General features: G+C 42.6%; 1 protein-coding gene across 5 annotated transcripts in view; it reads right to left on the bottom strand.

Moving 5' to 3' along the window:
* The window catches only part of NUP214 (nucleoporin 214), a 103,522-nt gene that overhangs the window by 2,323 nt on the left and 75,370 nt on the right, over positions 1-25,829 (bottom strand). For 3 of the 5 annotated variants that reach the window (XM_072778357.1, XM_072778358.1, XM_072778362.1), the window contains 4 exons: positions 14,791-14,944; positions 7,399-7,551; positions 2,453-2,624; positions 345-484 (listed from right to left, as the gene is read on the bottom strand). In XM_072778357.1, coding sequence (XP_072634458.1) covers positions 345-484; positions 2,453-2,624; positions 7,399-7,551; positions 14,791-14,944 — 619 coding nt within the window. Of the gene's footprint in view, positions 1-344; positions 485-2,452; positions 2,625-7,398; positions 7,552-7,867; positions 7,957-14,790; positions 14,945-25,829 lie in introns of those variants that run through there. The other 2 variants (XM_072778360.1, XM_072778361.1) reach the window with 2 other exon arrangements.

The following is a 25,829-nucleotide window of genomic DNA, read 5'->3' as shown; positions in this document are numbered from 1 at the left end:
CAGACATTTTGTCCAGTCTTTACATCTTATCTTTGGCATTTGCCACCTTTGATTTTTAAACCAAGATCTAGTAAGGCGATTATTATTATGGGTTCTTGTCTTGAGAGAAAATCAAGGCAGTCATTTTTTTCTTTGGTAAGAAATGGCACATTACATGTCTAATTAAAGCCTAAAAAGAACATTTTGTTTTTCACCCACTTTCAGCCTTTAAAATACTAAACAGAATTGTCAGGTAAAAACCACTCAATTCTTGGGTGGGGGGCAGGGTGTGCAGAGAGGTGGGGGGCATTTATTAAGGAGAATGCAGGAGGGATTACAGTGATGGAACAGGTCTGGCCGCCTACCTCCTGTGCTGGATCCAAAGCCAGAGAATCCCCCACTCTGGGTCCCAAAACCAGAAGTCTGTTGGGACAGTGATCCGAAAGTCGGAGCGTTCTGACTTGCGAGGGTGCCAAAGGATGTGGTATTGCTGCTGCTCCCAAACCTGGGTTCCAGTGAGAAAGCAGATGGTGGTTAGTGTGGCCATGTTGGCACCTGCTGTCCAGAGTCTCAGGCCTGCTCTGGCAGGCCTCAGGCTGCACGATACACAAATTGAGGGGACGTGCTTGGTTTAGACTAGTGGTCTCTCAGAAGTGGCAGGCTAGAGCCCAGAGCAAATCTCAGCTTTGGGAAGGAAGACAACAGGAACACGATACAAAAGCCAAATGGTCCGGGGTTTTAGCTTTTCTCCACTGTCTGGAAATTCCAGGTTATCTGGAAATGGAGCAGCACTACAGTTTTTTCTCTATCTCCAATAGTTCTTGGATTTCATCCCATCATTTTAGTTTCTTGTTTATCAACAACCTTCTTCCAGTTATTTGTCTTTAGCTTCTTTCTGGATCTTGATTCTATGGACTTTTCACAACAAGGTGATGGGTCTTCTGAAAGCAGACCCTTGGGGTGGTCCTGACTGGTCCTGCTCTATTCCTACTCCTGCTCCAGGCCTCCCAGGAACAGTGGGAGCTCCTCAAATGTTGGCCAGGGGCAGACATGGACCTGGGAAAAGGTGACAGAGTCACCTCATAACAGAGTCAGTACTTGTCAGCCTCTTTGACAAAATGGAACTAACCAGTCAGGATTTGTGTGCGTGAGCTCCCTCCCAAGGCAGAATATGATACTTTGCTACTAGTAAAGAAAATAGCAGGTTTCAGATAAATAAATAAACCTCAAGATTCCTAGTCAACCCCAAATCCTCCAACTCTGCAGTACCCTGTGCTGGGCGGCCACTGGAGACATCAGTGTCTGTTGGAACCTGCCAAGAATATTGGTTTAAGTTGGTCCAAACTCTCCTTTAAAAGCTTTTCTTAATTTTAATTCTTGGGGTTTCTGGGGGGAAACTTAAAGGAATCATTAGTTTCTACATGAAATCCAGGAAGCAATCTATCAACTCACTCACTTTCTGGAAATTTGCCAGCATTTCCACACCAATATCTTTCATGATATGGGGGAGGGCATATGAGTAAAAACATACTTTAGTTTACTTTCAAGATAAAGATGCTATCACCTTGTCTTTAAGATTCACCCCAAGTATCCCAACAATTCCCCCAAACAAAGCCCTCATCCCCTTCCCATGTCTTGAGCTTTAAGCATCCTGAGTCTTGTGCCCAGTGCCAGGACAAGGTCCACCAGATGCTGATTTCAGACACTCATATGTCCTTTGAATGAGGCACTTTGTAGTCATCACCACATATATTTTATTGGGACTCTGTGGTCTGGTGAAGGCTATTTATTTTCTCCTTGGGGTTTTGGCAACCAGACTGAATTTCTGGGGCCCTTAAAAGCAAATCCCTAATATGGCATTTTCAAGTGAGGATGTGCACAAGGCAGTAAAAAAGCAGCTCTGAGAGCTAAGCTGAGACTCTGAAATGTGTGGGGTGCCCAGTTAGTGCCCAGTGTGGAAGCTGGCCCATGGGACTGGGACCCACACACCCACTCTGGGGGTCTGGAGTGGAACAAAGGACAAAAGGAACGGTTTGCTCAAGGACAATGGGTCGGATGACACCACAGTCCCATGGAGAAAGAATGTGGTGAAAACTATTCACCTTGAACTCCCTAACAGAAATCACCACACAAGGGGCAGGCCTGGCTCTAAAGAAGCTAGGATGGGACTGTTTTTCTTCCTTATATCATCCTTTAGTTCCACCAGAACAGGGCCTGCCAACCAGTACTCTATGTTTTTGGCTAATGGCAACACAGCTCGCATCCACTCGCCTACTCGACAGTGTCTAGCTTAGAAGAAATGAGCCTTCCCAGAGAAGGAAGAGGCTTCCTGGACTGACTTGCTGATTTTGAGGGAGGCGGGCTTCAGCTCAGTCAAGAGTAGGGAAAATGCAAGAACTGTCCTGCCAAAATGGGCATGCTGGGCCCCAGTGCTTTCTCGGCCGTCCCCAGGTCCATCCCCGGGGGGGCTTACCCGAATCCTCCTGCGCTGGCAGCCGCAGTACCCTCTCCGAACACTTTGCCTCCCGTCGAGCCCAGAGGGCTTGTAAAGGCTGGGGCTGAACCGAATGCTGGCACCCCTCCAAACCCAGGGGATCCCCCAAAAGTAGGAGGGCTGCCAAACACTGGAGCAGCACCGAAGCCACCTGAGCAAAACAGAGGCAAACAAACAGAAACAGGGAAAAAGAAAGGAGACAGGAAGAGAAGACAATAAGTGGTGAGAAACCAAATCAAAAGAGGAAGGAAAAAGGGGAAAACAGGTTAGAAAATCAAATTAAAATAACTGTGACTTCTAAGTACCGAACCACCCCCTCCACTTCTAGCAGAAGGGTGGGGTCCACCAGGGGAGCTCCCTGGAGCTCTAAGAATCCAGCAGACCCTTGTTTGTCTATGAGACCCTCGATCCCTCCCATGGGCAAGGTGGACGTGTCAGCTCCCAGTCTCGTGGAATCAGATCGTCACCAAGAACCAGCCTGGTGCATTTCTGACCCCTTCCCAGCCCGACCACGTGGTTCTGAGACTCCTCACTGAAAAAGCATTCTGGAAAACTCTGGTCCCTGCCTGGCTGTCAAAGATGACAGATGTTGTTACTATCACGACTCAGGTAGGGCTTCTAGCTTCATGAAAATCCACATTCTAAAGCTAGAGCCTCAAAAAAAATAAAAAATAAAAAATAAAAAATAAATAAATAAATAAAGCTAGAGCCTCAAAGTCTCCTCTTGGGGAGAACCTATGAACTGGGTTACAGAAGAGATGGGAGAGGCACACGGCACTGGTGCTCAGCCAGGGGCTTTTTATTTATTTAAAGCCCTATGGCTCTCACATCTCTCCACAGTCTCGCTGCACAGAAAAATTTCTTAAAAATGCTTTCTCTCTGCAGTCAGGAGCAACTTCTCAATAAAAAAGCACACTGAATTTCCTCTCTGGAGGAAGGCTGCTGGATAAATGTGATAAAACAATCAATCAGCCCTGAGGAGAGCCATCGGAGTCCCTGACTGCTGAACGGGGGCTGGGGGGCTGGCACATGCGCAGGCCATCGTGCCGAAGGGCAGGTGCTCTGAGGTGGCCCCCTTGGATTGGCGGAGATGCATGCTGGGCGGGGAGACGGACTGTCCTTCCCTGAATATTCCTTCTGCTCTGGAGAGGGTTCCCAACCCCAAGATACTGTGTACCTTATTTTAGGCTATGAGCTGGGAACCTCAGTGAGTGTCTGTTGAACAGAATGGAATAAACTGTAAAAGAAAGGTGCTCTAGAACAGAGTATTTCTTAAAATGAGTGCTGGCCTAAGGAGCTAATGTGCTAAAGGGGATGACAGTGGCCTCGGTGCAACGAAAGAGAGGCCAAGGACACTCTTCTCGCGCTTTGTGGAAAGTGAGTCCTGCCATCAGAGGCACGCATCAGGCCTTCTTCTTCTTTTTTTTTTTTTTTAAGATTTATTTATTTATTTATTCATGATAGACATAGAGAGAGAGAGAGGCAGACACAAGAGGAGGGAGAAGCAAGCTCCATGCCGAGAGCCCAATGCGGGACTCGATCCCGGGACTCCAGGATTGCGCCCTGGGCCAAAGGCAGGAGTCAGGCCTTCTTATGTAAGCACAATCAGACTGCAAACTTCTGCTACCTGAATCAGGAAAGATCAAACTCTGGGCAGGAAAAGCTGTTAGCTGAATTCTTTCATTATTTGTTGTGATTCACTCCTGTGCTTACTTATCATTCCTAGTGAAGATACTTTTTGCTAGGGCTCATGTTTGGGTTAACATTCTAGATTTTCAAACCATGAGTGAAATTCCAAGCCATGATAATGGAGACTGTTGGGTTACAAATATAAGAGAGTGGAAAAAAAAAAAGTGCTAAAAAACCCTTGCAGTTGAATTATTTAAGACCGATCATAGATCTAGTTACATTTTCTTCCTAGACACACACAGCTGTACCTGGTGCCTTGCGCACAATATTACTCTGACTTCTTGGTGGAGGGTGAGTGAAATAAGAGAAGTCACAATGATACAGAAAATAAACTGGACTGGGGAGAGGAGGTGAGACACACAGAATCACACACACAAACGCACGCCCTCCCCACCCCTATATGCACACCCACCACACACACAATCACATATCACACACACACCCCACAGACACACACCATATACACACCTCACACACCAGATATACACCCCCCACCACATATACACCCCCACATACCACATACACACCCCTCATACATCCTCATACACACCACAGACACACCCCCAAACACCAGACACACACCACACACATATCACACACACATACACACACCAGACACACATCACATATATAACTCCCCCATGCAACACATACCAGACACAACCACACATACCACATATACACCCCCCCCACATACCACAGACACACACACACAACATATACAACCCCCCACACCAGAAACACACATACACACCATATATATCACACATCACAGATACATATATCACATACACAACACATACAAACCACATACAAACTGACACCACATACACACATACATACCCCCCATATATACACCCCCCACATACAGATATACCACATACACCCCCCCCACATACACATATAATACACATACCACATACACACAATGCCCCCAAACAACAAACCTGGGTCATAGCTAAGTGAAACAGGAGGAAAATGATCACTCTATTATTTTTTGGATCTAGGCACTACTGATGCTAGGAAGGGTTCGACTGTATTAGATGCCGTATTTTCATGATTTTCTTCTCCAGAAGAAACAGAAATTTGCTAATAATCAATGATAATAAAACACCTGACTTACTGAGGGCCCTCTGTATGCCACGTATAGTGCCAGGTGTTACACAACACTTTGCCTTAATTCTCCCAATAAACCCGGAGTCCCTGCCTTGCAGGGGAGGAAACAGGCTCAGAGAATATGTTATTTGCCTGAGATCAGCCAGCTGATGGTGGCAGTCCTGGGACTGAAGCAAGGGCTGTGTGACTCAAGAGAGCACCTACCACTGAACTGCATGTGTCACCCAGCCTCTCTCCACCGCAACCCCAGCAACAGGGCAATGGAGTGAGCCTGACAGGCTGGGAACGGTGGTTTGGGCCCACCTCTGTTTCCCTCACAAGTAATCTCCAGCACTATTATTTCCTAAGGTAATTGTACTGAGAGAGGATGGACACTTTTGGAATTTTTCAAAGACCCATCAAAATGATCCATCTAAAATCTGTCTTAAAGCAAAATGCCAACTGTGATGTCTTAGGCATTTGTATTGCCTCGGCAAGAAGGATGACTCCTTTATTTAAAGCAGCCTTTCCTTATGCTCAAGACTCTAGCACCTCCATCTACACCAGAAGCCCCCTGAGAACTGCCATTAAGTCCTGCAGGGAGAGCCAAAGTGCCAGAAGCACAGGGGACATGGGCTTCCTCTACCCTTAGTGTCACCTCTGTTGCTACCAGTTCATTCATCCCCTGCAGCTTTCTCTGTTGGAGTCTTCAGTCTGAGGCCTTTCACAGGGCAAAAAAACAGGAAAAATATTCGGAAAGGTAGAATATATTTTCTCTAAGATTAAAAAAATAAAAGCATAAGATTCTCAAAGTCAACTGGGACCTGATTCCAGAATAAGAACGACATATAAGAAAAACACTTGAATAAAAAAAAAAAAATTATCCAGTTCCTTAAAAAAAAAAAAAGACGCCTTGATGATTAATGGATTAAAATTTCTCAGTCAAATGTCTGCTTTGTTAACTAGGACTCAGAGCTTTGTAGCTTTTTCATTTTTAAATCATTCACTGTGAGGAAGGGTGGGGCCAAAATAAAGCTGCAATGCTCATGTCTAGTGCATTTTAAGTTCTAGGAAGAATCAAACACTGCAACCAAAGACTAACCCACCCAAGCCACAGGTCTGAGTAATGGAGCACGATGTGTGGAAACCACAGCAATTTAGGTTCCAGAAGGTGGGATTCCAGGCATGGAATGTGGGACGGTCCTATGTCAGAGCCACCTATGCATCTGGTCCTTGGTAGGGTCTTTCCTCTCGAACTCACATAATTTTAAAGTCTCCCATACACACAAGGAACAAGAATCCTGACCACTCACCCTTGGGGAGTCTGCTTTAAAAAACTCCTTTCTCTGCAAACATCCTCCCCCACTCTGCCACTGATCTTTTTTGGGGAAAAAAAATCTTTTGACACAATTTTCCACGCAACAGGGATAGGAATGCAGACCCTCTGAAGATCTGAGACAGAAAGAGGACAGAAAGGCAGTTGACAGAAATGAAGTGTTTTTTTATCTACATATGTATTGTTCCTTAAATTCTGAAATTACAAATGTAGCATATGATATAGAAAGTCACACAGTTCACAAAGATATACTTTAAAAGTAATGCTGGGATAAGAAGTAGTGCTAGCGATGCCCTTTACTCTGGAATCCACTAGCTGTGGGAAGTAACTACGCTGTATACTTGCAGTAAGTGGATGTTGTATGTGTACATGTAATATACTTATGTATGTTATGCTAAAAAAAAAAAAAAGTTTTGAGAAAGAGAACAAATGAAATAGACCCCAAAACTAAGCAGATCATCTGTCTTGCCCATGACCTGGAATGGGACCCAAGCTATTCTGTGACTTGGGTGCTTTCTTGTTTATATTTTAGTTATCACTGTTTTGTATGTTCTCCTACTTTGGTTGCTCTGCACTTGCTACATATTTACATTCTTGCTTTGGGCATGTCTCAGGAGACCTAGAACAGTGTTAGGAACACAACAGATGCTCAGTAAATATAAAAATGAATTAGGGAGGAAAAGTCACTTCATCCATACTCAATCCTACTCCCTTGAGAGCCACCCTAGAGAGATCTCCTTCCAGGTGTCCATGCATATGTAAATACACATCTAAAAATCACCACAGCTATTAAGTATCAGAGTACCTGTTTTATTTGGAGTAGAGAACCCGAAGCCTTGGGATGCCACACTTCCTCCTCCAGAGCTGAAAGTGCCTGCAGGTTTCTGCTCCCCAAACGATGAGCTGGCAAATCCACCAAATGTCTTGGCCCCACTGTTTCCGAATAGATTAGAGGTATCTAAAGAAAGGAGGAACATGTTGAGGGAGATCAGAGGTAGAAAAATGTCCTTATCTACTTGGAACAGAAGAAAAAAAACTGCAGCTAGGTGTTTGAGGAGAAGCAAATGACAAGTCTGGGACTCAAGGGAGCTGGGCTGTAGTGAGCACCTTCTCTGATTTGCCCACATGTTAATAACAAATTCTTAATCTCTGGGAGCCCAGACTCTGGATTCTAGGGGAACACCTTCCAGGGAGGGGGGTGCTGCAACAGGCCCAGTAAAGAGGCTCCTTTGCAGAAACGCATCTGTACCCCCATGGGGATCAGGTCTCTCTACCAGCTTCCCATGAGACTGTTTTCTCCTGAAGAATAGGGCTTGCTTTCATTCATCTCCTCCCATGAAAACCAACTTCACGCTTTGTAGAGCTAGAGAAAAAAAAGTCAGAGTAAATCCAAACCATGCTTAATGGCTACCAGCTTCCCGATTTTATAGTCAGGTTGGGCCTCTTGGCTGTTGCCGGATCTCCTCAAGGAATGGCAGCAAAACAAGAAAAACCACAATGCTCCTAACTCTGATCTTGGCGGCGGCGGGGGGGGGGCGGGGGGGGGGGAACAGACACGACTAAAGATATTATGAAGAATGTAAGAGGTAGCAAGACTTGCAGTCTGATTTCCTTTTCCTAAGCAGTTCAATGAAGCCCTTGACCTTTCAGATGGTTATCTAGGTGGGTCACTCCCTCTACACACTGAATCTACACCAAAAATGAAAGGAATAAAGGAAATGAACTCCTAAAGACCAAGATGGGTAAGAAGTGTTTTGCCTGTTACAAGAAATGCAAATCTGACCAGTAATGCACAAGTAGCCAAAATTGTACACATAGGAGCACTTGGGTAACACAAACAGCACACCATCAGGAGTTTTTCTTTCACCTTTTGGGGGGAGAAGGTAGAGACAACTCACACTTCACTACCATGTTTGGGTGGGCATTTTGTTAAAATAAGTTTGAGCCCAAAGGCGGTGGGGTGAAGCTGTCCTGAAATGGGGTCAAGGCTCAAAGGCACGGGAGTAAGTGGGGCACTGAACTGATGCTCCTGGTAGTGACAGGGCACATGCCACATTAGCAAGTGAGAAGTGTAAACATCTATATGAGGCCAGTATGGCCCTGAGCTGATTAGGTGCTTCCAGTGAAGGTGATGGAGGGAAGGGGAGGAGAGGAACTCACTTTCAAAGTCCAGGTATATGAAAGTGTCCCACCTCGAACCTGTCAATCCCAAGGTCCCCCATCTCACTCTGCTGCCAATCCTACCCAGGCGTGAGATGCGACTGCTCATAGTTGCAGTTGCAATGCTCTTGATCTACAATCCAGGAACTGAATAGCTTACCTCAGGGACATGACCACCTTGAATTTCTAGGCACCAATACATGGAACCCCCGGCCACCACATGGTCATTTGCTCTGTGAAACTCCTGGTGGTGGGCAGCCCGGGTGGCTCAGTGGTTTAGTGCCACCTTCAGTCCAGGGCCTGATCCTGGAGACCCAGGATCAAGTCCCACGTCGGGCTCCCTGCATGGAGCCTGCTTCTCCCTCTGCCGGTGTCTCTGCCTCTCTTTGTGTCTCTCATGAATAAATAAATTAAATCTTAAAAATAAAAAAAAAAACTCCTGGTGGTAGTTGGAGCACCTGGCTAGCAGTGTGCCAGGCACTGATGGTGGGAGGGGTGCACAAGCTCCTTTTCATCACCCTCATACACGGTACCACAGGATTATCCATTCTTCTATTGTAAAGGGACTTGTAGGTGGAGTTTACAAAAATGTCCTCTTGAACAGCCTGAGCTTTCCGTCAGGGAGCTAGCTTAGAGGCCACATTATATTCTTGCGGTGGCAGTACACTCAACAATGGTGGTGAAAAACGGGCTATCCAGCCATTCCTTTTACTTGGTACCTCAGGAATAGAGACTGCAACTTTCCGACTTCATTAGTACTCATGTGGCAAAAATTCCAAATAGCAAATCAAGTCAAGTGCGAGATTTGGGGCTAGCTCTCCTCTTGGAGAAATCTGAGACACAGAGGTGAAGTGATTTTACCAGGATGATATTGGGAGACTGAAATGCCTGAAGTCAGAGAACACAGAAGCTTCTAGGCAGATTTACCCCTTCACCTTGGAGACTCCTCTGTCTGAAGATGCTCATGGACATTACAGTGGAGTACACAGGTGTTCTGCAGTCAGCCCTGGCTCAGGCTACCTAGTAGCTGTGGGCAAGGACTTCACCTTCCCAAGTCCCAGTTTCTTCTGAGATAAAATGGGGACAGTGAGGGGGGAGAGGGTGTCCACATGGCTGCGGTGAGGATCAGATGAGCTGACGTGTGCAGAGTGCCCAGTTGGGCCGATGGCAGATCCTCTCCTTAGGATACAAAACTTCCCGTTTCTTTAACTCCTCCTCCTGCTACATCCCACTCGTGTTCACCATAAGAAGACACAGAGCAGATCAGTGGCAAAAAACAGTAATCCTTTTCATTTTGCAAAGATCATGAGTTAAACCAGTCAAGTTGTAACAGTTTTCGTTCACAGTCTCAAGAGGAGCTCTACATGTTGAAACGTTTTAGGATTTATTTAAGCTGCTCTGAAGCAAAGTGGCATTAAACGAGGTCTGCTTCTGTTTCCACAGTCGTCAACGTGCTGCTCGGTTCTCTTAGTGGTTCTAAAATAACATAGTCCCTGGCTCTGGAAATACAAGTAAGAGGGTATCTTCGTTGTTGGAACAACATATCATTGTAGTAGATACCTCTTCACTTGTGGGCAGAGCAGCCCAGAGAGAGCCCGTAGTCACAGAGCTGTTTGGTGGCTTCTACTCTCCAGGGTGGCAAGGCCAGGGACAAGTGGCATCTGCTCTGGGCCTCCCCCTGCTGGCACGACATGGATCCTCTTGGGTCCTTTTATTTGGCAAAAAACACTTGCATGACCCAACACTGGGGCCAACCCTACTTCAGTTAAATTATATCTGGTATAAATTTGATATAAATACCATCACAAAGACCAGCTCCCATTTCCTTCTGCAGGTCTAGAGTCACCAATTAGAATTTCACACACACTGAGAAGGGGTTTCTCAAGAAGCTCTAGTACAAGATTTTTTTTTCTTTAAAGATTTTATTTATTTATTCAAGAGAGACACAGAGAGGCAGAGACACAGAAGAAGCAGGCTACATGCAGGAAGCAGGATGTGGGACTCAATCCCCAGACCTGGGATCATGCCCTGAGCCAAAGGCAGCGGCTCAACCACTGAGCCACACAGGCATCCCATCCAGGATGCTTTCTAAGACATTTTCTTCCAGAACAGTTGTAGAGGGAGGCCTTGCGGGCCCAAACAGATTCTTCCCAAATGGCTTCTTTATCCTCACCCAAGTATGTCTTTCAGGCCTCTGGACAGATAGAATGTGCTGAAAATGGTTCTAACCAGTGTCCTCAGCACAACACTTGAGGCAGTAAGTCCTGACAGGTGACAATGTACAGTGGTGCTGAATTTTAAGTGACCCCAGGGGTTAACAGTGTATCTCAGGTAGTCTCTGGGGAAGACAGAGAACAGAAACCTTTACAAGGTGGGAGTTGGATAAAGAACATGCCAACTCCAAGCAACAGTATTCCCAGCTTGTCTTTCTCATTCAGGGCAGAGGTCTAATTATTTCTCAGGGCTAAAGAGGGCAGCTTCAGGAGCGGGTGACCTGGGGCCTGAATGTCACAAGGGAAATTGCTGGTTGCTCAATCTGGGCTCAGATACCTATCTGCAGGGGAGCGTGTTCGATGCCACAGAGAATGAGCCCGAGGGCTGTCAGACAAGACACACTGGGAAGAGGATCTGTGCTCCGCTGCAAGGCTAGGAAGAACTCAGGAGGCAACAGGGTAGATCAGAATTCTGGAAGCATACTCAGATGAAACCCTGGCTGCTCCCCCTAACTGCTGCTACCTCTGTAGGTCCAAAACCCTTCTCTGAACCTATTTCTTTATTGGTAAAACAGGGAAAGCCACACCTCAAAGTACTGTTGTAAGAAATGGTTAGCCCAACTACACTGAGCATCTAGCACATAATAGATGGTCCATAAAGATCCACTGTCTTCCACTTCATGTCACAGGAAGGTGACACGAGGGCTGTGGGATTCCGGAGAGAGAGAGAGGTCACTGTGGACCCCTATGACCCTCAGGTCAAGCTGCACATGGGTGCAGACTTACAGTCACCCTTAAAGGAAGGGGAGGTTCGGTGGGTGGAGTGGAGGGAGCAGGTGAGCCCTGCCCCTGAAGCCGGGAGTAGGGTGAGGGGCGTGTGTATGAAGGTCGGCCAGCAGACAACCTGGCCAAAGCAGAGGGAACATGTTAGGAGAACAGAAAAGAGTGTAGGAACAGTTCACAGAGGGCCCTGACTGCTGACTTCAAGTAAGTGGGAAGCTGCCAGGGGTTGTGTGCAGGGAGAATGGTGAAAGCAAAGCAGAGTTAAAAACACTCTACTTGGTGTGAATGTCCAGATGCCTGGAGAGGAGGCTGGAAGCAGGGAGGGGGATATGCGGACTGCTGTGATAACCTAGAGGACAATGGGGGACATGCCTCCAAGGACAGAGAGAAGCAGCAGCAAAGGAACCAGTGGAAAGGCAGGAAGAGAACCAGGAGAACCATCTATATGGCCTAGGACAGATGTTGTGCTCCAAGTGCCAAATATTGCCAAGTCACCCAAAAAGAAAGAGGTGACCCATGGTTTGCAGAAAGCTGCCTTAGTTCTGGTGAGGACAATGCCTGTCCCGGGATGACTTCTAGCTTTTCCTCTTCCAAGGCTCTTCCTCTTCTCCTGCACCTGGTCCTCAGGCTACAAAGGCTCCTGTCCCTTCCACTATTGAATCCTATCTTCAGTTTTAAAAACAAAATACTGTTGGGACACCTGGGTGGCTCAGTGGTTGAGTGTCTTGCTTTCAGCTCAGGGAGGGATCCCAGGGTCCTGCAATCGAGTCCTGCATCGGGCTCCCCATGGGGAGCCCGCTTCTCTCTCTCCCTATGTTTCTGCCTCTCACTGTGTGTCTCTCATGAATAAATAAAATCTTTAAAAAATTAAAAAAATAAAAACAAAATAATGTTTAAGTCTTTCTGGTACCTGAAACTTCTCTTGCCATAAAAGTAAACTGCCAGTTAAAAAAAAAACTAACATTCAGGAAAATAAAGACCAGTAGGTGTCTGGTATCATGAATGTATAATCTTACAAAAGCATCTGCTTTGATTTTAAGGCAGAATTAAAGCTTTGGAAACAACAGTGTGCCAGTGAACAACGGACTAGGGGTAGGGGAGGGCAGTGCTGACTTGCAGCGTTGTCCAATTCCCATCATATAAATACTCACGTAACAGTGGAGTTCAGGCTCTCCAACATGATGTACACTGGGTACAACTGGAGAGAGATGTGCACAGTTGGCTCCCACAAGCCAGGGCAAGCCATCTCTAGTCCCCCACTGAGGAAAGGCAACTCTTTGACAGGTAAGGTGTAAGGGATGAATCAGCAAGGAGGTAAGGGGTTTTTACTTTTTCATTCTTTATTTTAAGATTTATTTATTTGAAAGAGAGAGTGCACGCATGAGAGAAAGAGAGAGAGAGAGAGAGTGCAAGCGTGCACAGGAGCAGCGGGGGGAGGGTAGAAGGAGAAGCAGACTTCCTACTGTGCAGGGAGCCTGATGTAGGACTTAGGACCTTAAGATCCTGAAACTGAACCGAAGGCAGACACTTAACTGACTGAGCCACCCAGGCACCCCGGAAAGGGGTTTTTAAAAGGATACAACGTGCCTAAGTTTCAACAAAACTGGTTTATAACACAATCTCGTAGATGGTAACCTACCTATGGGAGAAACTCATATTTCTAAGTAGCATGTTACTGAGTGGTTCTTCTGTGCCGGAGGCTGTTTTGTACATTATATATGATCTAGTAGAGTTCTAGATCTGCCACTTCCTGGCCTTGTGACTTAAAAAAAAAAAAAAAAAATCACCTAACCATTCGGGGCTTGTTTCATCATTGGAAAATGGAGAGAGTGCCACACAAGGATCCTATTGTCTAAGTATGTGCCGTGAAGTCCTGCAGTCCCATGCTAAGAGCTGGGGGGAAAGGCTGGGAAACCACCCAGACGCATCTCTGGTTCTTGACCCTTGCTTCCAAGTACATCTACTTTTATCTGTTCTAAGCATCAAGAATTCTGCTTAGAAGTTTATCTGCAGAAGTAGTTTTTGAAAACCACTAGACTCAATTTCTACGATCTCTCTATTCTAGGATTTTAAATTCCTCTTGGCAGACAGGAAGCAAAGATTTCTAATCATATACCTTCACAAGTGAAGAAGTCTGTGTCTCTAGACTATAATCTTTCTTTATATACTTTTTAGGTGGACAGTGACATCAAAACAACTCATCAGTGAATCTGGAGACTCAGAACAGAGAACTGTGCTTTGAACTGCATAAGTCTTAACGTGAAGGAAGATCTATCTTGTTCTGTAGAACATTAGCTCCCGATTTGCGAAGATCTTGTGTGGCACAGCAGACAAGAGGTGTTCCGTGGGTAGCATGTTAAATGAGGGAAGCAGAGAGGAAGATGACAGGCCCCCAACTTTCCGTATCGGCCTCCATCGGCAGCGGAGTTTTCTTTTTTTTTAGGACTTAAAAAAAAACCCCAAATTTCTTTTATTTCCAACTATGAATAGACAGATCAACAAAGAATTTGAAAAATTAGCCAGAGCAGAACGATACAGCTTCATTTGAAAATAAGACAAAAATGTAAGAGATGAGAAATAATGAAGGCTTCAAGTTTTGGGCAACATTTCCCTGTGGCAGCTGAATTTTAAAGCAAATTCAGAGTGAGTACGACACAACGAAAATCCAGATGCTCTTCTCCAAGCATACCCAACTTGCTCTGCTGCTCTCATTTATGCCTGTCCACTCGCATTCACTTCAAGTCATTTCAATCCCAAAAAACAGAGCAATCTGGGCCTTGGGAGAGAATAGGGGAGGAACTCAATGCACAGATCCTCACCCTGCAGCTCCGATGTCTTTTCATAATTATACAGGACATCTCATTAAAAAACTGAAAACCGAAAAGCAAAATCAAAACAGATCACACTGCTTTGATCCATGTTAAATGGGCCTTCTAGATCTTCTCTTTCCTTTCTACACTTGTCACCAAAGCTCTGCTCGCACCACAAGGATGACAATGGCATTATGGGGCCAAGGGACTGGGAAAATGGTCTCAACTTACTTGGGGTGGCTGCAGATCCAAAGCCCCCGCTGGCTGAGCTGAATGGGTTTTTGTTGGCTGCATCCTGGCTGGGTTTCCCTCCAAGGCCACTGAAGAAACCTCCCCCTCTTCCAGTGTTTCCAGACCCAAACACACTCCCACTGGAAGAGGGCTGCTGGAAAACAAAAGGGGCAGGAAGTGAGATAGGATGAGAGGTCATCGTCAAACGGCAGGCCACATCCGTGGAAAGGAGGCATTCACAGCTGGGACAGATGGAAAAAGCAAGAGTACTCTGATTAGTTCTGGGACGGATACTCTAACAACCACACAAGAAGCTGGACTCTGGACAGGCACTTCCTACAAATCAGAAGTTCTCAAGCTATTCCATGTTCACAGTTCTCTGAAAACATGATTTAGGGGAGGAGGGAACTTTGAATGTTTATCTGCTCTGCTGCCTGTAGTCTCTGCTTGACACAATGCCAGGGGCAGGAAAACCTATCCCTCAAGGATTCCCCCAAATGAGAAAGTTTAAAAACATTTCTGGACAATTATGAACACGACTGATTTTGATTCCTCCAGTATTTGGCTGAACTCATCAGCAACTGATGAAAAGTGATTTACACTGTCTTTTCTCCCAATTTGAGTACTTTTATTTCATAATGACTTTCCCATACTGCAGAAATAAGCTCAAATTAGCTTCCATTGTTGAAATGATGACCATGGCTGAATTTTGTCCAAGTCTGCAAATCTTATGCTTAGAGGAGGCTGCTAACTTAGGGTGCTTGCTGACTCAAAGCTGTCTCAGGCATCACACACTATTTCTGTTTGGAAATTCATTAGGAAAGACCAGTGCTAGATTTGAGGGACCATTAATATTAGTTAAATGTGATGTCTTCTTGGATGATAATGTAGAATTAGACAGACTTTTAGAAATGGGTTATGTGGGGGTGCCCCTCAGGTGGTTAAGCGTCTGACTCTTGATCTCAGCTTATAAGGTCTTGTTCTCAGGGTGGTGAGTTCAAGTCCCACACTGGGCTCCACACTGGGTATGGAGCCTAGTTCCAAAAAACAAAAGAAAACAAAAACAGAAATGGGTTACTAATGTACAGAAATCTTATAGAAGTGTCCTTCAGGGATGCCTGGGTGGTTCAGTGGTTGAGCAGCTGTGTTTGGCTCAGGTCATGATCCTGAGGTCTGGGATTGAGCCCCACATCAGGTTTCCTGCAGGGACCCTGCTTCGCCCTCTGCCTGTCTCTGCCTCTTTCTCCGTGTCTCTCATGAATAAATAAATAAAATCCTAAAAAAAAAAAAAGTGTCCTTCAAAGGCAGACAGAATGGTGTCTCTGAAATGGGAATAATGAACTATCCAGCTCAAAACAATTAAATGTGCTAAGAAACATGATGCACTTTAGAATAGCGCCTGAAATATAAACACATGCTCAGAAAACAGCTGCTGTTTAGTATTTTCACAGTGATGGGAACAGACCAATGACTGAGCACTTTCTAGATGCCAGGCATTTTTCTAACACTTCACACTAAATCACACCTCCAGAGGGCCACCTTTGAAACAACTCCCTAGTGCGTCCCCTCAGGGGCACAGCCACCACACTGGTCTGAGCCACCTAACCTTACTATACAACTTAACCGATGTCCTGCTTCCACTACAATCTCTGTTCAAACAGCAGCTAGAATAATATCTACGAGTGGCAGTCAGACCATTAAATGCATTAATTAAAAATTCTACAAGATCCTCCATCATCTGGCCCCAGTCTACCTCTGACATCATCTTTTAGCATCTCTCCTTCCCTCTCCCCTCAACATGGTCCAATTTACACTGGTCTTTTGTACTTGAATGCGACAGGCTAATTTTAAGACACTTGTCTCTAACTCCCTTTTTTTTCTCCCTAAATTTCTTTAAAACGACAATAACAGTTTACTACAACCACTTAACGATGAGTAAGAGTTTTTTAAAACCTGGAATCCAATCACAAAAGCATAGGCTTTGATAACTAATAGCCAAACTTTGAAAGGAAGGAAGGCATGGCAATGAATCCAAGCATCATACAGAAAATATCAGACTTCGTAGCTGACTTCCATGCATCAGACCAAAACACAGTCAACTGCCAATATGTGGATATTTTCACCCTACCAAAAGATGGCAATTTCAGATGGCTCGACCTAAATGGTAAAAATAGGATCTGAAAAATAATGGCTACCTGCAGAAATGAATAGATGGGGATCACAAAAGTGAATGTGAATTGATAGTTATTGCAACCTCAGAAATAGGTTAGAGAGTCCCATTCATTTTTTTAAAAATTTTTATTTATTTATTCATGAGAGACAGAGGCAGAGACACAGGCAGAGGGAGAAGCAGGCTCCATGCAGGGAACCTGATGGGGGACTCGATCCCGGGACCCCAGAGTCACAGGCAGGCACTAAACCACTAAACCACTGATCCCACCCAGGGATCCCCCCATTCATTTTATTTTATTTTATTTTATTTTTTTTCCCATTCATTTTAAATACAATAAACTACTACAGTTTTAAAACTTTAAATTATGGAAAATCTTAAAAGTGTACAGAAAGTAATGCTATTACCCCAGGCCCATCATGCAATTTTGATGAACTCATGGCCAGTTGATCTTTATCTATACTCCATTTATCTCCCCTCATCTTTTATTAGTATGAAGCAAATCCTAGACATCTTATCATTTGAACCACTGATTTTTCTAATATAATCTCTAAAATAAACTATAACCATACCATTATCATGCCTTAAAAATGAACAATTCTTTAATATCATGAAATAGGCAGTTACTGTTTAAGATCCAACCTCATAATGTTGCCAAAATAAATAAATAAAATAAATAAAAAAAAAAATCAAAGTTGAACCTCCTTAAGCCTCCAGACCCAACCCTCACTTCAAAGGAAGGAACAAAGGGCAGGGGACCAAGTTAACTGGGAGCTGTAACACAGGAATGCAGTCAGCAACCAGATCACAGGAAATTCTACCGAACAACTGAATTATGAGAAACGAGGGGAAGAGATACAATGAAGAGTTATCTATGGAGACATACTCAGGAGACCTATCAAGCAGTCTCAATGTGTGGACTGGATTTGATCCTAATACAAAGAAACAAATATAAAAAGGAAAAGGAGACAGTGATGAGACTTCAGAAAGGCATTTCCTGACTATGTATGTAACCTAAATCCTTTTCCCTCATTATTTATTCTCTTCATAGTACTCAAACTCTCTGAAATGAACTATTTTAATAAAGACTCTATCAAATGTAACCTTCCAATTTATGAACAATGGATGTCCTTCCATTTTTTTAGATCTTTAATTTCTTTAAACAATATTTTATAGTATTCAGAGTATGTTTTACAGTTATTTTGTTAAATTTATTCCTAAGTATCATACTCGTTTTGATGTTATCAAAAATCGAATTGTCTTACTTTCATCTTCAGATAGTTCATTGTGAATGTATAGAAATATAATAGATTTTAAAAATATTAATCTTGCATCCTACAACTGAACCCATTTATTAGTTCTAACAGTATTTTAGTGGATTCCTTAGGATTTTCTATTTACCTGATCATGCTATCTGCAGATAGTTTTACTTTCTCCCTTCCAATCTAGATGCCTTTATTTCATTTCCTTGCCTAACTGACCTGGCTAGAATCAACATGTGCTTTTGAGATTCATCTATATTGCTGCATGTGTTGGTCATTCTTCTCTTTAGACTGCTGAGCAGTATTCCATTGCAGGAGTATGCTGGTGTTTACTAGTATCCTGGTAAACATCTGGATTGTTTCCAGGTTTTAGCTGTCATAAACAAAGCTGCTAAAAGCATTAAGTCTTTTTGTGGACCTTTATTTTCAGCTTTTGTGGGTAAATACCTAGGACTGGAACTGTTAAACTATAAAAATAGTACATTTTTCAGATTTATTGCCAAATGGTTTTCCAAATCACTAGGTTATCATCCCACCAGCAACATATTCAGAGATCTACTTGCTTTAGATCTCCACATTTGATTTTGTTAGCTCTTAAATTTTAGTGATTCTAGCAGCTATGGAGCAGTGTCTTATTGTGATTCCAATTTGCGTTTCTCTGATGACTAATGACAACAGGCAAGTTTTCACATGCTTATTGGCCATTCATATCCTCTTTTGTAAAGTATCTAAGTACTTTGCTTACTTTTTAAAAGTTCTTTATATATTCCTTATATAATCTGGACAGAAGCCTTTCATTTGGTACATTATATTTTCTCCCAGTCTATGCCCTGCCTTTTCACTTCATAACAGTCTTTTGATGAGTATTACTTTCAAATTCTGATGGAGGCTACTTTCTAAAGTTTCTCCATTAATGCTTACTGCTTTTTGTGTTCTAAGATATCTTTGTTTACCTAACAATGGTTTTTTAACAGTGGCACTAGCCTTTTGGGCTGGATAATTCCTTGTTTTGGAGGGATATATGTTGAGCAGCATCCCTGGCCTCTAACCCCCTAGATGCTGACAGTATCCCCTACTCCTGAGGACCAAACAGGTCTCCAGACATTGTAATTGTGGAATTCTCCCACAGGGATGGGGGTAGGGGTGGAATTGATACCATTTGAGAACCATTGGTCTGTGCAAAAGGAGCAAAAGAAGGCTTTTTGCTCCGGATGTCACATATTTAACATCTCCTCATAACCATACAATACATTGTTTCCCAGTATGGCCTGAGTCTTTTTTAGCTGCTTTAAGATTCTACTCCTTGTATTTGGTTTTCAGAAGCTTATCTATGATGTGTCTAGATGTGGTCTTCTGGCATTTATTCTGTTTAGGGTTCACAGAGTTTCTTGGGCTTCAGGATTTGTTTTTCCATACATTTGGAAAAGCTTGGCCATTTTTCTTCAAGTACTTTTGTCTGTCTCCTTGCCTTCAAGGACTCAAATTACAAACACTCCAGACTGCCTGATACTTTGTCACACAGGTCATTAATGTTCTGCTTGGTGGGTATCTCAGTCTGAGTTTCATTCAAAACATTGTTTACATATTCATTTTAAGTAGGCTCCACACCAATAAAATGGGGCCCTCAGATCAAGAGTCACATGTTCTGCCAACTGAGCCCCATTCCGAGCTTCACTTCAGATAATTTCTGAAATAATTTTTGACACGTGTTCAAGTTCACGGTTTTTCTGTAGTACTCACACTGCTGGTAAGTCTGTCTAATCATTTTTAATTTCAGATACTAGATTTAAACTTTTTTTTTTTTTTGAAGATTTTATTTACTTATCCATGAGAGACACACAGAGAGAGGCAGAGACACAGGCAGAGGGAGAAGCAGGCTCCATCCAGGGAGCCCGATGTGGGATTCAATCCTGGGACTCTGGGATCATGCCCTGAGCTGAAGGCAGACGCTCAACTGCTGAGCCACCCAGGTGTCCCTAGATTTAAACTTTAGATACAGATCAAGACTATTTATTTTTATGACCTTCAATTCTCTGCTGAGATTCCTTTTTCACCCGTTCTTTCCTTTTACTGTAAATACTTGAGCACAAGAGTCACAATTGTTATTTTAAAGTCTCTGCCTGCTAGTTCCATTATCTGGATCATCTACAGGTTGTTTTTTATTGTTTTCTAAAATATGATTGTGGGTGTCCCCTACTATTTTTGCTTCTTCATGTTATATATTATATATGCCATATATGTGTAAAATACATACATTTTTTCTTTTGGTATACCAGACTTTGCATGTAGAACAAAGACATGGGGAATGAAGAACACTGTTTCTCCCACAGCACGAGAGCCCTCTTTCATCTGTATCCAAAAGTGAATATGCAACTATTCACATTTTACTATGTGTTGAATTGATCTGGAAATGAGCCAAAGACTGAACTCACCTCTGTTTGCTTAGGGTTTAGGGTATTTCTCTTATTGTTGAGTCTGGAGCCAAGAGGGAGTTGGGCTGCAATGTTACCTTTGGATTCAACAGTTCTGGGCAGCAAGATTGCAGGACTGTGCAAGTCTTTCTGCTTTTTGGTCCTGCCTTTACTTCTTTTCTCTTAGAAAAAGTCGGGGAGAGGTGGTTAGGGAAGATTTTTATATTGAACAAATTACTGTTGTACTTGCAAGTCTTTCGACCTCCATCTTTTTTTTTTTCTTAACAAAACAGCTTTATTGGGATTTAATCCACATACCATAAAAGTCACCGATTTTAAAGGATAGAATTAAATAGTTTTTGGTATGTTACATTATTAAGTTAAAATTGTGGCAAAATATCATTTTGTAATTTTAACCATGTAAGTATACAATTCAGTGGCATGAACTATATTCACAATGTTTTTTTTTTTATAAGTTTATTTTTTTTTAATTATTTATTTATTTATGATAGTCACTCACAGAGAGAGAGAGAGGCAGAGACATAGGCAGAGGGAGAAGCAGGCTCCATGCACCGGGAGCCCGATGTGGGACTCGATCCTGGGTCTCCAGGATCGCGCCCTGGGCCAGAGGCAGGCGCCAAACCGCTGCGCCACCCAGGGATCCCTATATTCACAATGTTATACAGCCATCATCAATACCTATTTCCAGGAATTTTTCATCACCACAACCAAAATTCTTAACCATTAAGCAGTAAGTCCCACTCTCTCCTCCTTATAGCCAATGGTAATTTCTAATCTATTTTCTTGCTCTATGAATTTACCTATTCTAAATAAATACTTCATGGTGGAATCATACGTTACTTGTCCCTTTATGTCTGGCTCATTTTATTTAGCATAATGCATTCAAGGTTCATCCAAGTGTAGTGTGTATGAATCAGAACTTCATCCCTTTAGAAGGCTGGATAATATTCTGCCATATGAATAGGCCATATTTTGTTTGTCCAGTCATCTGTTGATGGAAACTTGGGTTGTTTCCTCCTTTTGGCTATTGTGAGTAATGCTCACAATAGTCTGCTGTGAAGACTGGTGAAAAGAGTCTCTTTGACTTCCTACTTTTAATTCCTATAGGTATATACCCAGTAGTGGCATTGCTGGGTCATATGGCAATTCTATGTTTGGCTTTTTGAGGAACCACTGAACTATGTTCTACAGATGCACTATTTTACATTCTAACCAACAATGTATGAGGGTTCCAATTTCTCTACATCCTTGTCAACACCTATTATTCTCAGGGTTTTAAAAATTATTATTATTGCCACCGAATGGGTGTAAAGAGGTATTTTCATTATGGTTTTGATTTTCATATTCCTAATGTTGAATGGTATTGATCTTTTCATGCACTTACTGGTCATTTATTTTGCTTGTTCCCCTTGTTGCCAAGAGCTCCTTCTGGATTCTTCTCTAGCCAGTACATTTCTTCAGTCTTTAGCAAGGCTTCTCTTCCACTTCTCAAACCCAGACCTGACATGTGCCCCCAGAATCCGCTATCCCATCACATTCACCTACCATGGGCTTCCCTCTCTGGAAATCAATTCCACAAGGCTTTCTGCCAGTCTGAGTCCCACTGTGACAGATACTTTCCAAAGATGGTCACAGCAATGTTTCTAGACTCATGTGCTCTTCTAAGAGGTAAAGTCTATTGCCCTCCTTTTACACTTGAATGAGATTTTATGACTGCCTTGAACAAGAGAATGCAACCTAAGTAATGCTCTGCAAATAGGTCATAAAAGGTTATATGGCTTCTGCTTGATTCCCTTTCTTTTTTTGAAAAATTTCCTTGGAATCCAGCCACCATGTTGTAAGGAAGCCCAGGCCACAGAGAGAAACCAAGAACTCCAGTTAAATTCTGAGCCAACAGCAAAACCAACCACTGGATATATATAAATGCTACTGATTTGGAGGTCATGTGTTACATGGCACTAGATAATTCCAATATCCATGGGATAAATGTGATTATTACACTATCTGGATTTTGCTTGGTGTTATTAAAGGAATTAAGGTCTTCCGAATCCTAGCCAGAATCTGCCTTGTACTCTTAGATCTATCTTTCTTTTCTTTTCTCTTTCTTTCTCTTTCTTTCTCTTAGATATTTCTGAGGATACTCCTATCAACTGAAAATTTATTCATTTTTATGGTGTCTATCATGTGCTAGCCACAGTCCTAAGAATTGGGGATATAGCAATGAATACAACACAGAAAGCCCCTATCATCAGAAAAAATATTGATTTGAATTTTTGGCCCCTCCAATTGCAAACATAATTTCTGTGACAGAAGAATATGGGGGTGGGTGGTGGAAACGAGTAACCAATATAGAGTTTATCACAGTAAGTTTTATATCTGTTAGCTCAACATTATGCCTGTGAGTTCCTCATGCCACTTTGGTTTAGTCATTTTCACAGCTGGTTAAATTCTACTATAGAACAATACAAACTTGTCTACACATTGGAATACTGGTAAACATGTGGGATGCTTCCAGTCTTTGGTTACTGTAACAATGTGGCTATAAACGCTCCTGTATCCTGGTGCCCATGTCCATGATGACTTTCTCTAAAGAACACACCTAGGAGTTGGAACTACCAGTCTCTGTTGGATTAAGCCACACTATTTTCCAAGGTAAGGTTGTACCAAATGACACTCCAACCAGGGGTACATGCAAACTTCCTTTGCTCTGTATAGATTTGCTGGCATTTGTTATAATTGCGCTTTGAATTTTTGCTGTTGTATAGGTGTGTATCTCTGTTGGTTTAATTCATATTACTAACTGAATGTTTCTTTCTTCTTTTTTTTTTAACTGAATGTTTCTTGGTCTTCTAGCTAACCTCTATCTATCTATCTATCTATCTATCTATCTATCTATCTATTTATTATATTTTATTCCTCCTTCTTTAAAAAATTGTGATAAAATATTCATAAAAGTTATTGACTTCAGCATTTTTAAGTGTACAATTTAGCAGCATCAGGTACATTTACAAAGTTGTGCAATAAACTATCTTTTTTTAATGAAACCTTTTTGCTTATTTTCCTTGTGTTTAAATTTACACATTTTATGTGTAGAGAGCTCAGTGAATTTTGACATACAAGTGTTTATAGCAGTTCAAAATAGCAGACATTGTTTGAGAACTTTAGACAGCTCCTCTGTACCCCATGTTTAATGCCCTAGGAGAAACCATCACTATAATTTCTATCATGCTAAGTTTTGCCTGTATTTGCCTCTTTAAGAAACTGTAATCCAACAGTACATACTCTCAGATCTAGCTTCTTTCATTTAACACTACATCTGTGGGATTTACCCATTTTGTTTTGTATACGAACATGCATTTGATTTCACTATTTTGTAGTATGCCACCGTACAAATATACCACAATTTATTTATCCATTCTTCAGCTGATAGGCATTTTGGTTGTTTCTTGTTTTTAGTTATTACAAATACACTACCAGGAACATTCTCATTCCTACCTTCTTGTGAAGGAAAGCACTTGTTTCTGCTGGTTACGTTATACCGAAGTAGATACGCTGGCTCAAGACGAATTTTTTTGTGGTTATATGGATTTATACTCCCTTATGCAACATACGAGTTTCTAGTTGCTATACCTCCTCACCAATATTGAATACTGTCAACCTTTTAGCCATTTTGGTGGTGGTGTACTTGCCTTCTTTTTAGTTGTATTGTTTACATATTCTAAATTCAATTACTCTGTCAGTTTTATAGGCTGTAATTTTACCATTTCATGGCTTATTTTACCTTAAGAGAGCTATAATTTTAGTGAAGTCAAATTTTCTTTTTGCCTGAAGAATATCCTTTAGAATTTGCTTCAGGTCTGCTAGGCATAAATTCTCTCAGTATCTGTCTGAGAAATGTCTTGATTTCCCTTCAATCTTTAAAGATGTTTTTTCTGGGGTTTAGAAATTCTAGGTAAAAAGACTGTCTCTGGCTTTCACTGTCACTGCTGAGAAGTCAGCTCTGAGTCCAACTATTGCTCTTTTAAAGGTAACTTGTCTTTCTCTTGAGGGTTTTTAACATTTTTTTTTTTTTTAAATTTTTATTTATTTATGATAGTCACAGAGAGAGAGAGGCAGAGACACAGGCAGAGGGAGAAGCAGGCTCCATGCACCGGGAGCCCGACGTGGGATTCGATCCCGGGTCTCCAGGATCGCGCCCTGGGCCAAAGGCAGGCGCCAAACCGCTGCGCCACCCAGGGATCCCGGTTTTTAACATTTTATCTTTATAGCTGTGCAGCTTCACTGTGATGGGTCTTGGAATCAGTTTCTTTTCACACGTTCTACTCAGCATTTGTGGGACTTTTGAATCTGTGGGTTACTGTTTTCTACTGGTTTTGGAAATGTCTTTTTCTCTGATATTGTCACACATCTTTTCTCCTCTTCTTTGATTAAACGTGTTAAATTTTTCTTAACATCTGGCTATCTTTTGTATCTTTCATCTTTTTTGCTCCCCATGATATATTCCAGGTAATTCAATCTGACCTGCTCGTGAGTTTGACAGCCGCCAAACTATAATCTGTGGACTCAATCCGGGCTGCTGTTTTGGTAAATAAAGTTTTATGAAAGCATAATCATGTTCATTCACGTATTTACTGTCTATGGCCTGCTTTTGTGTAGCAATAAGTAGCTGTGGTGGAAACTGTATGTGGTTCTCGAACTATCCAGTCCTTTATAGAAGTTTGCTGATCCCTATTCTGGTAGATTACCATTCTCTTCAGCTGGGTCTAATCTGCTGATTTTAAATTTTAATTATATTTTTCTAGAAGTTCTATTTGGTTTTCAATGCAGCTATGACACATCTCACCCCTTCCTCTTCACCGGTATGTTCAAGTTTGCCTTTTATTTCTATCAAGCATGTAAAACATAGATGTTTTATAGTGTGGAAGTCTTTGCACATGTATGTCTGATGTTTATTCTGGGCCCTGCTCATAGTTCCTTATTTCCTTTTTTGATTAATTTAGGCGAGAGAATTGACGTCCTAGGCTTAGGAGTAAAATCATCCCAGGCTTAGAGTAAAGCTACTTTTCTTCAAAGTGGGTCTGCGCTGCTTTTGCCAGCCATCTGCAGACATCACCACCATAGGATCCTGTCAGGCTACATTCACAGGTGGAGACCCAGTGAATCTGGAGTCCCAGC

The sequence above is a fragment of the Canis lupus genome, chromosome 16, assembly GCF_048164855.1.
Source record: "Canis lupus baileyi chromosome 16, mCanLup2.hap1, whole genome shotgun sequence".
NCBI lineage: Eukaryota > Metazoa > Chordata > Mammalia > Carnivora > Canidae > Canis > Canis lupus.
Note: the sequence above shows the minus strand (reverse complement) of the source record. Positions and strands in the feature narration are given on the sequence as shown.